The sequence below is a fragment of the Phaethon lepturus genome, unplaced genomic scaffold (assembly GCF_000687285.1).
Source record: "Phaethon lepturus isolate BGI_N335 unplaced genomic scaffold, ASM68728v1 scaffold35220, whole genome shotgun sequence".
Taxonomy (NCBI): Eukaryota; Metazoa; Chordata; class Aves; order Phaethontiformes; family Phaethontidae; genus Phaethon; species Phaethon lepturus.
This window is the reverse complement of record NW_010513218.1, coordinates 40,024-58,407: the sequence shown is the minus strand read 5'-3', so window position 1 is coordinate 58,407 and position 18,384 is coordinate 40,024. Positions and strand designations below refer to the sequence as shown.

The 18,384-nt window shown below is 38.5% G+C and overlaps 1 protein-coding gene across 1 annotated transcript in view; it reads left to right on the top strand.

Moving 5' to 3' along the window:
- Positions 1-4,072: 4,072 nt before the first annotated feature.
- The window catches only part of LOC104622662 (ADAMTS-like protein 3), a gene marked incomplete at its 3' end in the record, with an annotated part of 41,903 nt that continues 27,591 nt past the window's right edge, over positions 4,073-18,384 (top strand). The window contains exons 1-2 of the mRNA XM_010289518.1: positions 4,073-4,274; positions 4,967-5,034. Coding sequence (XP_010287820.1) covers positions 4,073-4,274; positions 4,967-5,034 — 270 coding nt within the window. The remainder of the gene's footprint in view (positions 4,275-4,966; positions 5,035-18,384) is intronic.

The following is an 18,384-nucleotide window of genomic DNA, read 5'->3' as shown; positions in this document are numbered from 1 at the left end:
ACTGAAATCTAGGTAGCAGATAAACTGGTAGAAATTTCCAGTGGGATTCTAGTCTCTGTGGGAGGTTGCTGTACATTATAGGAATACAAATGTTTTTTTTCCACAAAAGCGCATAAAGGTTGAAAACAGTTTAAATAAAATAAGAAACATCTGTCTTCCTCCTCACCTTTTTTTGTGTAGGTTATTAGATACTTCCCTGCTTAAACATATTGCCATATTTTAACCTTATTTTGTGTGTGTGTAGGGTTAATATGGAAAAGAACTGCCCAACTATGAGCTCTTCTTGCATTTTGATTTTTTGTGTCTGTGGTAGCAGCCTTGGAGATATAAAATGAAGGCAAGAAGATCACTCTTTAGAGTTCATAACAAAGTTTTTGATTGCCAACTAGGTTATTTATCTCATAAAAGCTTTCTTCAGATTTCACCTTCTCCAGCTGTATGTTTATTGACCATTTCACTTGGAGTTAAATTTTTCCCTTTAGCTGATGGTCAGCTTCTTGGAACAGGCAGAGGATGTTGCTGGAACATGTCTGAAGGCAAAAGAGAAGAGCAATGAGGCCAATCTACCCTGGGCAGCTCTCCAAAGGAAGTATTACACACTTTGCTTTCATGCCCTGATGTGTGAGACCTTGTGATTTGACTATTTGAAGTGGTAAAACTCAAAGTATAATTTAAAATAGAATAGGGTTTCCATCGTGTAGTATGGACTGTCCATGTTAGATGTGAAGAGTATATTGTAGTGATATTTGGTGTCTAAATAGCATCTTTCTCTCAAAGGTTGTTAGCCTGGCTATCTCTAGCTGTCTGTTTACTTAGGCAAATGTTACATTCACACATAACTTCCGAGGAACAAACCTGCCTTATGTGTTGTCAGGATTTGTTGCACAAAATCTCACTTGTTGGTTGGGAAACTGAGTCAGAAAAAGTTATTTATCCAAATGCTTGTAGTTGCTCCTCATGAGACATGGAAGTAGGTGCCTGGATCCCAGGTCTTCTGTTCTAGCCACTGGTCCATGCTGTACGTATGTTATCACCTATAGGCAGCTGCTCTTCAACGGAATGTTTGAGCTTTACTATGCTTCGGTGCCCTCTACTGCTCCATTAAAATAATGCTGTCTTGCTATTGTAGAAGCATGGCTGATTTTGTTCTGTGGGCTAATTGGCCCAGTAGTTCCCCTGGTGAGAAGTCGCTAGTAACGATGATTAGAGTAATGGACATACAGTCTACTGAAAATTAATTAATCTGGAGAATTTTTTTCTCTTCTGAAAGTCTGATGTGATTCAGACCGAGACCATGGGGTTTTCTTGTTTTATGGCAGGGGTAGATTTTTTAAAAAATATTTGTACAAGCGGTTTTTATTACTATCTGCTTGAGTTACTATCTGCTGCATATACAACATGTAGGATTTGATGTTCAGAAGTAAAGAGCTGTTTCGGCATCTACTGAAATCAGGAGTTATGAATTTTGATTTGGGAGCTTCTCCGAGTCAGCTGTGAATTAAACTGTAGATTCTCGTTCTTTTCCTCTGCTTTTGTGGGTTTTGGGTTTTTTTGCTGTGTCCTCCTTTCCTCTAAAATGTTTTGCTTTTTACTAGGTATGTTGTTAGATTCACCCTCTGGTTACTCCTGTTCAATAGATAGGAGCCTTGGGGTCCGTAAGCCATTGACCAACACTTCTGCTATACTGGAAGCTTGTTGTTACCATATGTTCAAGCTGTGATGGTCTTTGTGGAATGGATTGCAGGAAGCATTGCATGTTCTCGCCCTTGGAGAAGTAATCGAGACGGCTGTGTAATCTCCTTTCAGAGTTTTAGTCTTTGAAAATCCGATCTGTTACGGAAATTATTGTCCCATAATGACAGAAAGGTTAGTCCTGTGTGGCACTTCTTTTGTATAATTAGATGCAAACCAGACAAGGTACTCAATTTCATTCATTTTTTTAAATGTGTAATTTGCTATTAAATTCCCTGGCAGTAGTCCACATAGGTTGCCACTTGATTTTAAATTATGCACTAATGCAACGGTAATTTAGAATTTCAGCCCATTTCTAGCTTGCAATGCTGAGTTTTCTTACCAGTGTTAATGATGGATAATGCATTGAGAAGTGAGGGGTTGCACATTCATGGTACACTGCAGTGTGGGATTTTTTGCACATTTTCAGAATGTGTACAATGTATTATAATATAATCTAGAAGTAGGTTTTAGATTATTCATAATTCATCTTTGTGTTGCAGATCCCCCTATGGAATGATATTCCTAGCTGCAGTTTTTATTTCTTCAGTGATTCTTTCTAGCTCTCAGGAATACCCATAGTAAAATGTTACATTAGACTTGATTTTCCCTATTCTTAAGATATTCACAGAAGTTGAAAGAGAAAGGATTATCAAATGATGGTTATGATCTTGTGTATATCCCGTCATCCAGTTTACCTTTGTATCAAACCAAGAAGTCATTCTCTGCATTAAAAATGTGTGCCCAGTGTCTCACTGGAATTCGTCCGATTTCAGCTCCCAATGATTGGTTCCAGTTACCCCCTTCTACAATTACTAGATATAAATGGGCTTCCAGTAAGTGGTATTTGCTCTTGGGAAGGCGTTTGGTGTGCTGTAATCCCATGTTCTCTCTGTGAAGCTCCATAGGTAAGACATTGTCTCAGCCCTTAGGCCGTTTTTATTACTACTTTTTGGACCTTTGGCTTTTCAACAGTATTTAAAAATATGGCCACCAGAATTGTGGAGGACATTTCAAAATCATTTTCACCGTCTGTAAGTGCAGTTGTAATTACTTCTTATTGTTACTGGCTAGTTAGAGCTCACCTTACCAGTTCTATCTATTAATTAGTAATTACACCTAATTCCCTTTGATCCCTTAGTGAAGGCTACTTGAAATCTGCCACTCATTTACATTCATTTAGCATATACTTTATTGATTTTATAAATCTTGATTTTAAAATTGTGTGTACCCAATCAAATGCCTTGCAAAAGCTGGAATGTTTTATAATGGATTAACCCTCCCAGCCACACCTGTAATCAGTGTAGCATCAGGTTTATTTGACTGTCTTTCTGTTGGTGCCCATGGCAAAGCTTTCCTTGCTTCTCTGCTTATGCTTTTTTGTTTGTGAAAAGCGCGTGATTTCCCTTATTTGTATGGAACCATTACACTGGCGCAGAAAGCGAGTGCAATTTGTATTTCAGTTTTTAAGATAGGCTGTCAGCAAATCCTGTCCTGACCGCTCTTGAGAGTATCATATACAAAAAAATAATTGTTCCTAGATTTGTGATTGATGTAACAGAACTGATAAAAGTTACATTGTTTAAAAGTGTTTATAAATCACCCTGTCCATACGTTCATTTCCTGTAATCTGTCATTATGCTTTCAAACGTAATTGTGAGAGACACAAAACTGGCTTCGTAACACTCTGGAATGAGTTTTGCTTCCATTTGGTATACGTTGAAAGGTGGCTCAAAGCAAAAATTATAATCCTGGAATACCATGTACGTTACAACAGGATATCTTTGCTTTGTGGTTTTGAATTACTGAAGGGCGTAGTCTGTCTTCTGCGTTTTTTCCCCTGGCGTTGCTGGGATTTATGCAAAGTAACTGGGCCAGTTAAAGGGATTGCTTGGCAGAGAGGATCGCATGTGTGTTCTGTGTTTTTTTTTTTTTTCCAAATACAATTCTTGTTCTCACTTGGGAGGTTAACATCGTGACAGACTGGGTTTACGGTCGATGTTGAGCTGGGGATTGGCTCTGCCCGACGCAGAAGGGCTACTAGAGCTGGGGTATGATCACAGGCGCAGCGAGCTCTGCTCCGTGCCTGGAGGTGCTCCCCAGCTCCTCAGCGAGGCCTGGGAGAAGTTGAATGAGGAGGGAGCAGTTATTGCAGCAAGAGCGGAATCTGTGCCACTCTTCATGCACGGGTTTCTGCATTGCAAGGGCTGGAAAAGTAGTTCTGGAGAAGCAACATAAGTTTTACTACCTTGTAGTTCTTTGCCCAAATCAGCCAGGAGCGTGCTGGAGGCAGAGGTACCCTCTGTGTTACGAAGTGCCCTTGCTCTAGCGGCTCGCTAGAATGGGACAACAGGTACAGCACAAACAAGTTCTTCTAATCCCTACGCTTGTCACTCAGGGTACCCAGCCGTTGCTGCCGCTGAGGTTACTAGCCTTCAGACTGTACACGTTTTCTTCCAATTTTAAAGATCGTTCCTTTAAAGAAGAACGATACGGCACACAGTATTGTCCTTTGAAGCTACCACGCAGTCTTCTAGAAGCAAGTATTAACTGCCTAAATATCCTGTTCAGTTTTCCTTACTCGTGAGTCCTGTTAAGGAAACTGTCCTTTGCCCAGCTCCGTCAAGCCATATGAGCCTCCTGTTTTGCGTAGTGGGCAAGGACAACATTTTAATTTAGTGCTGTAAAAACAAGAAAGTAATTTTTGTTCTTTCTCCCTTTTTTTTTTTTATTTAGTGCTTCTCTATTCTCTGGGTAAATTGTCAGCTCTCTCACTTTGTATAAAAGATTTGCACTGACAGACCAAAATCTTTCACTGGCATCTGTGTTAGTTAAGTAAAATGTCTTATTATTGCAAACTTGTTTTAAGGAGCAGATTTGAATGGCTTTGTAACTGTAAATGTGGAAATTGTGGCATTTAAAGGCAGATGCAGAGTATCTGTACCAGGAGATTTGATTTTAGTCAGGAAGTACTGAGCAGCTTTCTGAATTAGGGTTTTGGGATGTATTAAAGAAGTTAGCTGTGCAATTGAAAAGTATCCCTTACGTCCAACTCAGGATGTGCTTATTTTTCCCCATCTGAAAAATTGGGAAGTAACATTTGAGTTATGTTGCTCAGTAAAGCAGTAAGAGAAAATTCTACTGCTGTTGTTAGAGGTCAGGGTAGATGGTCAGGCTATATGTCCATCCTTCTTTTCAAATCAGCAAAAATCAATGCTTTTTTCCTCTTTCCCAGGAGAGAATTTAGTAGCTACTTCAGGTGTTATGTTCATGCCACTGTATCAAAATATGGTTGGTGTGATGGTACATTCCAATGCTCCTTTACTTGTCAGTCCCTTTATTAGACTTTCATAGTTAAAAATTTAGAATAGATTTCTTCTAACGATACGATCAGTTTTAGTATTAACTTAGGAACTTTCTCTTACTTGGGGAAACTGGTCATGTCTAAACAGTTCTGTACCAGCAAAGCTGTATTTTCCCTCAATACATCTCTGACTTAGATTTGTATTCATTTTGCATTTGTGCAGACACACTTGAGGTCTGCTTTTAATTACTGGGTAGGATTTACAAATCAGAAATGCAAACACAAGCACACAGCTTTTTTTATCATATAAGTCACCTTTCAAAAACTGTCAAGGAATCATATTTTTAGAAGCTGTACTTGTATAGACACAAGTAATGCAATAGCTGTGTCAGTCTTTGAGATTATGAACATGCTTACGATGAGAATATTCTTGGCGTAAGTCAGGAGTATTATATAATAAGGAAACAATGTCTTTTTATACTTTTCTTCCAAAACATTCCCTAGCGAGAACTAGACTAAAAAACCCCCGTAGGATTGCCTATGAATAGATCTCCTTGCAACATGATAACTTTAGCCAAATTACACAAAGTAGATTTAAAATCCTTGTCATGTTTTCATAGTTATACTTTTAAAACCCTTTATTGGCATCTAATGTGAATTCTGATTGTATAACTGTAAGTCCCAGACCAGCAATGTATAGATGTACAAAACTGTCCCTCTAGCAGTATGGATGTCTTAAGAGGAAGGAGACAGTGATCAAAAGCAATAAACTACTTGAATGAAATAAAATAAAACATTGGGACTTCACCTGATGCCCCAGAACATCCAAAAAAGCAGTGCAGAAGGCTGAGGAAAATGTCTTTGGCTCAGCAGTGGTATAGGTCTATGACTGTGTATGACAAATACAAAGCCTAGCGTGCAGTCGGGAGAACCTCTGTTGCAATGCAACCTTCAGAAAGGTCAGAGACCTGCTGTGACAAGAGGCGTCAAAAAGGAAGGGGATTGGCCCCTACAGCAACTCAGATTTAGAAAATACGCAGTGGTAGATGGTTACCCTCTTCATTCCTTTTGCTTCCCGTGACTTACCTATTTCTCAAGTGCAACACAGAATACAGCCCAACACATTCTACATGGCCACGTACAAATGCCGAAAGATTTGTGGAGCAAAAGAAGGAAGATGAATTTGGGTACAGCAGCTGTTGTCTGTGTTAATGATGTTTCTTAATGTTTTATGAGTAGTTTCTAAAGAAAGCTGTTAATCCACAGTGACCAAGAGTATCAGAAAATATATGCATGATAGGTGGTATTTGCAGTGTGAATAAGGATTTGCGAGTGTAAGTTAATGATCCAAATTGGGCAGGAACAGTTCATCAGCAAGCTTAAGAGCCCCAACGGAGAAGTAGTTTGGGGTATGCAATGTATCTGTTTCCAGACAGACCACCTGAGAATAGGTATATGTCGCCAGTCTCCAGAAGGCAATGGAATTGTCTTGTTTGAGTTATCTAGGCTACCTTTATATTAAATGAAAAACATGAAGTTGATTTGTGATAAAAGGGTAGAGCAAAACAGTAATTAGATGATTTGAAGAACGCTGCCTGGAGTGGGAAATATTTTGAAATAGTGTGTTTTGGAAACGAGTTCCCTCTGGCAGGCATGAACCAGGACACACATTGGGAAAGAACAGATAGCTGAGGTGGACCTTGTCTCCAAGCAAAATATGAGTCATTGCAAGGCATATGGATTAACACAGTGATAGACCTTTCCTTCCTTACTTTTGTTTTCAGAATCCTGATTGCTGCTTCTGTGCAGCAGAATCTTAGCCCTTCTTCTCCCCTCCCTCAATGTCTGGTATAGATCAAACAGAAAATGGCTCTGGAAGAAGCCCTGTTCTATTCCTTTGCTCCAAGGCAAGATCAACTTCAAGTAAACTTTACCTGATGGATATTTGTCTAGCTTGTTCTTTAATGTATTTGATGATCAGGGTTGCACAGCCTTCCAAAAACCAGCTTTTACTTATCGTTGTAGTTGGAGAATTTCCCTTTTTTTTTTTCTTTATTCTTATCTAGCTGCTGCTGTGGCTTTAAGCACACAAAGAGGAAAGGAGAATGAGATCACAAGCCAAATTTATACTTTTACCATTAGCTATTTATCATCTCTACAGAGACTGAGAAGCTTGTTCTTTATTCTTGAACTAATAAGATGTTACACAGATAATTTTTAATAGTGTTGAATGATGTGCATGGAAAACCCATGGAAGTTAGACACAGTGTATCAGTGAGGAAAAAAAATTGGGTGCTGATCTCCCTTTGTGCTCAGCAACATAAATATGGTAAACTGGTTATATTGTGTTCTTTGAATTAACTAACAAATGGAGAGCAAGACCTTTTTTAAGGGAAAACAAACCTCCTTTTTTGTGAGGATATATTTTCACAAGAGAAATATGTAATGCCATAAAATGTGGAACGTTCAGAAGTGTTTAGAATCTGTCAGTGGGTGAGCTAGTATAAAATCTGTTAGCTGTGTATGATGGACTGCATAGCTCATTGGTCCCCTACCTCTCTGGAAAGCTTCACTTAAATAATTTAGCTTTATGTATTTCAGGGGAAAAAAGTGTGCAAACAAGCACGAAGTTGTTTTGGGCTTTCAAAATAAATTTGGATACAGAAATACATGAAAAGATATCTCTTTCATGCCAAACAGCTTCTCAATACTAAAGATGTTGAAAAAATATAATTTGGTTAAAATGTATGTGTGGGGAATTGTTTGAAGTTATTGTTCTCAAGACTCTCATTTAGTATCAGTGCAAACATTTTCTTACTTAACCTAGAGAGTGAGATGTGATGATAAGGAGGAGACTATTGACAACTAAAATGTGACTGACAACTCTTTACAACAAGGGTAAAACAATCATCACTTACCTAACAAATGCAACTTATTTTAGAGGGAAATGGGGGGTGGAAATCCAAGGCATCTGAGGCACAACTTGGCTTCAGTAGATAACCAAAAGCTGATGTTGTTTTATTTCTCTTGTGGCCAAAAAAGGATGGTGATTTTAAGAGGATTTTTTTTGTAGGTATCTGAAGAAGCATAATTCTAGACTCCAGCCAAAGACCTACTTTATAGCCAGAACATAGATAAATGGAGGCTGGTAGAAGAAATAAATTCGAGAAAAGTATGTAGGAGATTTTTTCCCTCTTTGATCTTTATCTGCCCATATGTGTAAGAAATCACATCCATGTCTGTAGTTTGGCTGTATCTAACATGGAATTTGGGTGGTTCTTGTAGGTCCTATACAAAGTCCAACAAAGTCAGTGAGATACTTTCCATTGATTTCAATGGCTTTTAAATAAAGCTTTATTCACTAAATACCTGAGAGTAATATTTTGGTTACCTCTCATTTACCAGAGTATAAGGCAGAATTTAAAAAAAAAGAAAAAAAAAAGGATCTTTGGTTAATTTATTTACACAGATTTTCCTTAAATCCAAATGCTAACGTCCCTTTTAATAAAAAAAAGCCAACCAACCTCTTCCCTTCTCTAAACCCTTCGAATACAAGCAACCAGGGAATTATATAAATAGATATTCTTACCTTTACTACAAAAAATTCATGCGGAAGTCCTATCTTGGAATAAGCTATTCATTAGTTGGCTTGGCAGAAGGAACACAATCCAAATGAATGAGCTGCCAAGAGTATTTTTAGTGGTTTTATACGTTGCCCATTCAAATCTTGGAAAATTTCTTTAGAAAATTGGACAAACTGACCACTCTTTTTTATGGGCTCTTGCAAGATCTAAAAGTGAAAAACAACTATTGTATTCAGGGTTTGTTAATGGAGCTTTCAGGCTACAGAACTTGAGAAAGTACTGCTGGGAAGCTAATACAATAACCATAAAATATTGGATTGATAATAGGAAACACTGGCACTGAACTGATATGGAAAGAGTCATGCTAATATTCCATATCCAGGCCTGTTACCCTGTGCCGAGTGCTAAAGATACTGTAGTTAAACACACACAGTAGTAGAGATCTGGAACAAAGAGTCAAACTCAAGATAGATGAAACTGTCGTCTTCTACCATGAATACTGTTGATTGGGTAATTCTGTCTAAGGAGAATTAAAAGCCGGAAACTTGGACAGAGCAGCGGCAGGTTGTGCTATCATTTTTCCAAACGGGAGACTATATATGCTTCTACCCCACATATGTAAGCCCTCATCTTCCTTTAGTTGAAGTCAGTGGCATTTTTTTTCTTTTTCTTCTTTGGGAATTGGATCTAGACATGTGCTGCCATTGTAACTGTTCCCGTGGCAGGTTTTTTCTCCCGAAGCTGGAAGCTAGAAAAATCAATAAAAGGGAAACTATTCACCAGATATCAAATGAGTTTCAGTGGATTATATTTTATTTGACTCAAAGTGGAAAGGAATGACAAGAGAATGTTACATTTTTAATCCCACATAAAATAGCTTTCTGGGAAACTGTTCTCTGCACATGGAGCTTAATTTTGAGGAGTTCTTTCCTCAGCAACGCTGTCTTTTTTTCAACCTGTATAAAGGTGAGATCCAAAATCTGCCCTGAAAAGATGTTTTGGCTTGCAACTTCTGCATGTTGGGTTCCTCTGTAAGATGAGATATAGGCGAGACATTTTAATGTTTATTTTAATTATCTAAAAAAACTTCCTGAAGAATTTGTGTTTTGTTGTACGTGAGAGAACACAGCTGGAGGAAGCTTGAGATGACAGAATTGGTATGAGCTTTTGACTGTGAATAACCAGTGTTCAAACAAAAGTTATCTCTCTAAGAGAACAGCGGCAGAAGCAGCCTAAGGACACATTTCACCAGTGCAGGTGCCCGCCGTAGAAGTTTCACAACATCGCCAAGTCAGGCTACCCTTGTGTAAAATGAGCTCTTCACAACAATGAATGAAACTGTTCTTCAAGTGCAGGAAATCAGCTGGAGCCAGTGAAGCTGAGCAAACTTAAATATTAAATTTGTCTCGAAGTTAAGCATGAGTAATAAAAAGAAACACTAAAATTATATTTTGATTTCGGATCAGTTATACCATTGCTGAATATCACCCAAAGATCAGCTCACAGTTAAATGGGCAAGAACTGCTTTCTCAGAGAAGAAAATTAATCTTAAATTTGATTTATGCCACAGTAAAGAGGCACCACGATGAAGCTGACAAATTTTAGATTTTGGGCAGAATTAACTTCAGTCAGACTGCTTCTCAGTTATGGGCTTAAGTCTTTTCCTTCAATATATTAATTTAAAATGGCTCTACACAAAGTGATATCTGCTTGAAAAGCTAGGGGTGAAAAATATATCAACATAAAATAATGCCATTAAAATTAAAAATTGATAAACTTAATTGTTCTACATTTATAGAAAGGAAAATTAGGATTCTTATAATTGCTGTCAGATAGCAATGTGGCTTTAATATTTTTCCTTTTGACATTTGTTCTGTTGCCAGGTGTATCTGCTTGTGTTCTACGATCTGCTTTGCATTACTTTTATAGAAATATTACTATTAAAAGTGCTACATATAGTATTAAATAGCAGGGTGAGTCAGGAGACATGGGTTGAATCTGTAGCTTACAAACGAGAGGTTTGGATGCCTCATCTGAGTGATATGGTATAAATACCTATAACTAAATCATCAAACAGTCTGGCACTACTGATAACCTTGGCATGAAATTGAGCCAGGTAGGAGTGCAATATCCTAATATCCAGGGTTATGAATATTGCAGATTATAGATAGACAAAATGCACAGGAAAGGCTTTTCTATACTAGCTGCTCTTGCTACAGTTTATTCTTCTGTCAGTATTTCCCCTATAAACTCCTTTTATTCGTAGGTTTGGCAGTCAGCCATAAAATTTTGCTTCTAGCTGGAACTTGGCAGACAGTGTCTCAAGTCAGGAAAATTATTTTAAACAAATTTTAAAAATATATGATATGTATTGGGGCTCTTTTAAAAGTTAGAGGTGCAGTCATTTTTTTTCTGAGAAAAAGGATTGGTTTCAGTGGGTTTTTTAAATTGTAAATCCTCTAAACAAATTCTTAAAAAAAAAAAAAAAGGAAAAAAAAATGTTGTAACGAATTAGTAAAAGAAAACATGAATTTTCTTTTGAAAGCATGTGCATAGAGGTAACGTATGTAAATGTCCAGGACTTGTGTGTTTTGAAGCGGTTGCTTTTAGGGCATTGCTTTAAATGAAATACGTAATTTATCATTGTGGTGGGATAAAACTTGTTTATGGTGTTACAAACTGTGAGGTAAATAGTAAGTAACATAAGTAACTTTAAATGCCCATACTCCCTCTTTATCTTTATTTACTTTTCTACAACCTGTCCGTAAGTCTCATACACAAGAGTCTTGGCAAATCAACCCTTTAACAAATTCACCGTAACACAGGAATTGATAAGGTTGTGGGGAAAAGGACATACCAGTATGTCAATCCGGATGGTGTAGGATCCGAGTACACTCGGGTTGCGCGTGCATGTCATGTAAGCACAATAGCCTTTCTTATACTTCAGGGTTTGCCGTGTTAATTTGGGCAAATACCACCAGGACCACCACAAGTCAGCAGGAGTGAAATTTGATGGTGATTGTGGTAACAGCTCCTGGCTTTGTGTCAGGGTCTGTCCTCCCTCTTCTTGCAGCTGAACCTGTAGGCTGCAAAACAAGAAGTCCCACTCTGTGCTCTGCCCTGTCGCTTTTCTCGTGCTTGTAAACTCTAAGTTTACTACCTTGTTGATTAATTTGAATCTAGAGCTTCAGTAATTCATAGCGTTCCTGCCATGGCTCTCCTTACCCTGGAATGACTTCAACTGCTGTCAAGTGGGTCTCCACCGAATGAACAGCTCAAGAAGGGAATGAGGAGGTCCTAAGCTGGTACAGGTATCTTATCAAGATGAGATGTGTGGGATAGTTACCTGACCGTAGGGGAAATGTTTAGGAATTTTTGTTTTTTACTGTTTTCTACATGGCAAGCATGATTTGAAAGCATTCCAAAATATGTAATCACTGAAGTATGATTGCAATTTCATATGGTATCAGGATACAGAAAAAAAAAAACCAACCCTGAAAAAATAAGCCTCAACAGGCAAGATTTTGCACATTTGACAGTGGCACCAATGTGCCACTGTGTGATCTTTGGAAGCTGATGGAAATCCTCTGCTTTGTCACAGGCATAATGCTCATCTTTTATCAGCCTTGCTCTTCAGTTTCCACTGCATGTGCTGAAGTGATGCAGTTTTAACTTTTGAGACCAGTTTTAAAAACCACATGGTAAAGTATTTGAAAGCACCTTTATTTGGATGTTTGCAAATATAGTTAATAAGGTAATTTGAAAAATAATGTCGGATATATTTCCCAGAAATTGGAATCTCTTTTTCTATTATGCACCTGAGGAATTCTGCACATTGGACTCTGGCTGACCCATCATACTGTTTATGCTGGATGAGGAACATGTGGTGCGCAGTGGGAAGGTGGAAAAACCCAGTGTATCCAGGTGCAAATTTTGAATAAGCATTCAGTAAAGCTTGCATGAATTCTTACTACTTTTATGGACTCCAGGAAATATATGGAATGTTGTTAATTCAGATTTACGTGTAGGCCCAGCGATAATTAACATATCAAAATTTCCTGAAGATTGTCTCCTTCATACTTTGTACCTATTGTAGATACACATAGTAGAAAGGACAATGTTTATAGTTGCAAAACGGGAGGTGGAAGAGGTCTGTAAGGGACACCAAAAACCGAGTTTGGACACTGAGAGGTAATTCTCAGCTATACTACTCAATGCACCTTCTCCTCCTCTTCCTGAGGTTGGTTTCTCATCCGTAAAACGGACATAACAATACATAATACTTTCTGATTGCGGCTTTTAAGGTTAGGACTGTGTATTGTATTTGTCACATGAAAATGAAAATGTTCTCATTATGTCTGTGACGATTTCTTTGCACAACAAAATGCAAAGACTGTGTATTTAATAATAGCATATTGCAGATAACACTGTGTGTAATTGATTATAATTTAAAAAATATTTTTATACTTACTAGGATATAACTTTTAAGTTCTTCATTGGGAATGTTAATATAATTGATGATATTTTAAAAAGGAATATCATGTTTCTTATAAAGTTTTTAAAGCATCCCATTCCTTCTTTTTTGCTTATTTTAAATTCTACCTTTATCTCTTTTCCAAGCCCTGGCAAGTGTTTGCCTCAGGCTGGCTACTGATAAAATGGGCAAAGAGTGCTACAATTTATATCGCTTTCTTGGTTATGTTCCCTTTCAGAACCTGTGTGCGTTTCCCAAGGTCTGTGGCTTTTGAGTTGTTTGCCAGCTACACGTGCAAATCTTTAACTTATAATTCTCCAGACCACTTAGAAATAGAGGGAATTGGAGTGATGCTAAACATTTCTCGGTGTAGTTTCCATTTCAGATGGGGCAGATTCAGAGGAATGGATATGTTTTGAAAGTTCAAATTTGTATAATTCCAGCTATGTATTCACAGGTACTTTTAAATCTGGGAAGACAATGAAATACTGGAAATTCAGGGACGAGGTTTTCATATTCTTGATCCTGGTCAGCTGTCCTGGATGATTGGACCTAAAAGCATTAGAGAAGCATGGACATCTTGCCTGACTTTGAATATTGCCAAAGTTGGTTATTAGCCTTCCTCCCTGTTCTCAGGGCCTAAGATCTTTGCTATGCTCTAATACTGGTGAATGTGGAATATCATTTGCCATGGTAGATAAGGCAGACACAGGGCTCGTATGGCTCTAGTTGGGCAAGCATGAACGTAAACCACGACAACTAAGTCTGGATTGTCAGGTGCGTTGTCAGTGATGTGTATTTGCAGGACACGCTTACTGGGGTTTTAAAAATGGTTTGTCTCTTTGCTAGACATTTATCTGTCAAAATAGTAATTTATGGAACATCACCCAAGAAAATAAAACAGATTACTGTCATCCAGAGAAGAGAACAGGCAAGGGCTCCTCTTGTAAAAGTTAGTTATGTAATAAAAGCGTATCCTGAGACTTCAGTGTAGGTCATCAAAACCTGTCAGCAGTGAGTAAAACTAGAATGTGTGTATGTGTTTTTTTTTTTTAAATTTGTCTGAACAATGCAAGAAATTGAAAAATAGCACCTCAGTTATGCTTTAACTACTTCACTGCTGATTCCTTTTAACAGGAACGTGTTGGTTCTTGTCCTTTGTTAGATGCAGAAATAACCGCAGGAGTCGGGTATACTAATGCAGTTGCTTTCTGCTTGGAGTTCTTAGGGCGGGAACCACGTTCCTTCTCCATGCCCACAAATTCCATGTTCCCTCTGTTACTGCTCACAAAGAAGGAAGGAGGTGATACAGACTATTTTCAGTGCCAAAAGCCTCAGCTAGCTCATAGGTGCCAAACAGCCAAGCAACATTTCATCCCTTCCTGGATGCCAAAAGCCTCAAGTATCCCTGCTCCACCTGCCAAAACCTCCAACTTTGTCCTGACAACTCCTGCAGTGCAGGCCTGTGTTGTCAATATGAGATTTTGCAACACACTGACAATGGAAAATCTGGATGCAGTATAACACTGAAAAACATGCTGGGATTCGCCTTCAGTTTAGTATCAAAATGAATTACACTGTAAATATTTCCTGTGTGTGACTCTTTTGCATGTTTTATTTTCCAAAACTTCAATTTGAATTTATTTAAAACTGCTGTAGAATGAAAATATATTGCAGAATTCAACACCGAGGACTCTAAACTACAGCTGAGCCCCCAGATGTATTCTTTCATGTAGCTGAATAAGACCATCGTTTGCCTTTTGGCTCATTTCTTGCTGGTAGTTCTCCTGGTCTGTCACTGAGGTTTACCAGCTTGTGTTTCTGAGATGCTCTTTTTGTCACTGGGCACAGATTCCTTTTTGCAGTCAGTTCCTAGCGCATGGACACCCCTACACAGTGGCAAGGCCAAGTGCAAGGAATGGTTAATGTGACTGAAACAATGTTAGTAATATTAAAAATAATTACTTCTAAACATCTGCTTAAAATAGCTGTATTTACTTCCAGGTGTTTTTTATCAGTCTAAAATAATAACGCATTGTTTTTTCTCCAGGATTTTATAATTCCAGATATGTCCTTTTTAACATACAATATAATATATAACTTTGGTACATATAAATGAAAGAAGATTTATTAAACTTAATGACATATACAGTGTGCAATTAGGAAATACATAATGCACCCAGCAATAGTAGAAATATATCAGGAAATGTCTTGAAATATGTCGTAATGAAACAAGTGGAAGTTTTTCTGCTAAAATCAGGTAATGCAAGATCTCATTTATAATTCTTGTTTGTCTGGAAATACGTTTTGACTGTTCTTCTATTTAGTTGCTACCAAAACTGAAATAGTTTTTCCTAAATCTGTGATCTGCATTCGCCTTACTTAGATTGTACAAAATAGAGGTGTAAATCATTTTTGTATGTGACCTTAGCAGGGAAAGAGATTTCTAGTATAGTTTGTCGCAAAGCCACAGACATAACAGCCAGAGTTAGAAGTGAAGGAGGCCGAATAGCATATCCAGTGACTATCTGCAGGTAAATACTTGTTCTTTCAGTTATGCACTCTGCTCATGGATACAGTCAACAGTGCAATTTGATACCTCTTCCAACCAAGAGTAGTGTCTGGAAAGAAGAATCTGGGAAATGCATCACAGAGCTACTCAGGCAGGATATTTTCCCTTCAGTGCCGTAATTCCTTGTGCTACCTCTGTTTGGAGCCGTTGTAGATATGAGGAGAAGAAATGGCATAGCACAGCGCTGTGCCTGAAGAGTAGTGAACGGCAGCATAACCTTCTGCTTTGGAATACTCTGAAAGTCAGGATAGTGTTAATAGTATTTATGGGTTGTGAGAGTGGGAAGAAGCAATAAAAAGGAAATGCTTCATCTCTGTTCGAAATACCATCAAGGATGAAATTTACTCCTGGGAGAAGGGCCAGTACTTAGCTTTGGGTATTGCTTAATTTAGGCCTTCAGTGGGACTGAAGTGGTGTTTATACCCTTCAATAGGTTCTTTCACTTGGATGAGTTTAATCTGAAGAATCTAGATTCTGTATGGAGAAATTTAGCTATATGCAATGTGTTATTAAATAGCAACGTGATCTAGCTGTGCCAACGTAACCCCTTATGGGGCTTCTCTTTTGGAGTTTGGCGCGCCTTTCGAAATCAATACAAACCACTTCAACAAGACAGCGTGAGAAAAACAACAGAGCCCTCGGAGAGCTGCAGTCATGTCAGCGTGTAGTAGCAGATACACTGGTAAATATTCCTCCATAACCAAGTCCTTACTTCTTATGGCAGGGTCTTATTTTGTGAGCCATATCGCTCTAACCTGTTGGAGTAGATAATTTTATATATACATCCAGCCCTAGGCATAGTCTGCATTGATAGATGCTGCCCAGAGGTTGCATTGAATCTCTGCTAGAACCTGTCAGAGCTGGGCACCCTGCTCTGGAGAGGCGCTTGGGGGTAGAACACAGGGCAGAATTTGGGGTTCTGTGTGTTGCAATATGTACATGGCAGAGGGGCTGTGACCTGGGACCCTTGCAAAAGAATCTGAGTGTTGGGTCTTTATGTTTCTTTCATTACGCGTTCCGTTACAATAATTCTCGCCTGTCAAATGCTGCGTACTTGGCTTGTGCTTGTATTTGAAGCAAAAATGTACGTTAACTCTGGAAAACAAACATTTAAGGTATCGGAGCATTTCTGTTGAGAAGCTGAATCTTTGTTATGCTGAATGCTAAACGTTTACATATCCAAGCCTTATGTAATGGATGTCTGAAGAATAAAACTGCATAAACGGACTTTCATTCTCTGGCACCACATCTTCTTTGAAGTCTGCATGACCAAATTCAAGACAATTATGTCATCCTTCATAACAGCCAAACAAAAGTTTGGCCAAATAATGATTTTTCTCCGTATAACAGCACTGTGTTTGATTGCTGTAATGTGTGTCAATGTAGCTGTTGTTATTTACTGGGTGTTACAAGTGACAGTAAAAATCCCCGTGTTTTAGATTAATGATCAGCACTGGTAACATCTGGATTTCATTTGTTTTGCCTCAGTGCCCACTTCTGCTACACTCAGTTACTTTGAGTAGTACCTTGCAAGGCATGTATGGCCTGCAAACACACCCACCCCCAAACAATGCGCAGCAGACGGTGTTACCGTGTGTGCCCGTAGGCGTCAAGCAAAACACAGCCCTGGGTAGAAGAAGGAGAACCGGCACTAACATTTCCCCGGCCCGTCCGAATCTCCCAGTGCACGCTGCCAGTGAAACTCTCCACGTACAAGGCTGTCCTTGTCCGTTGACGGTTGTCAGCAGAGACTCGGGCTGTGCAGTACTGGGCCTCAGAGCTTGAGGAACCTTGGCATACTGTCCTCGCAGTCTTTGAGACTCTGCCTGTGTCACCAAGTGCTTCAAAACTTGTAGTTTATTTTCCCACATCGGTTGATTTAAGTGATCCTTGCCCAGGCCCGCGTGCAGTGTCATGACTTATTCTTTTCCTACTTTCAAAGTTAATTATAGATTGGGACGAAATATTGTGAAACTGCCTTTGTCATATAAACTGGATTAATTTCTGCAGAGAACGTTGTATAGTTTCTTAAATATTGCTCTGAACGCAATGCTTGCATGCATTCACATGTGATGCTTTTGGGATGGTTACAACTCCCGCTAGCGTGGCTGGACCCCGTGGAAGTGGGCTGCCTTTTGCCCTTTAGTTCTGCGTAAAGAGCAGCAAATTATCCAGCTTGTGTTTATAGCTGGTTGAAGTTCTTTTATCTGGATTCACTACAGCACCTGTGGCTTTACTTGATCATTTTACCTCATGGGTGCACATGTGCGTGTATGCGCACGTATTTATATATGTGCAGGTACATATATATTTTCGTAATGAATATGCTTAATGTATGTGTTGCACTTCATCTGTTGTAAAATTAAAGCACTAAAGGAGAAACATCTCTAATATGTTTCAGTAAAGCTTCTCTGATGAACTATGTTAGAATTATGACTGAATACAATAAAAACATGAAAAATTGAAGGTAAGAAGCAAACCATGAATGCAATCCTGAGGTACAATACTACCCTTTGGTGCCCAAATTGCAATTACCTCTTGATTTAATTCCTAAATGGGCTTCCAAGGTTTTGTTGGTTTAAATCATGATGATGATGATATTTTCTTTATTTTACTTCAGTTTTGTACCATGGTGTAGACAAATGTAATATGTGGAGTTTATGAAACCAGACAGCTAGTAAATCAGTATTATTTTGCTAGTAAATTACTAAGCCAGTGC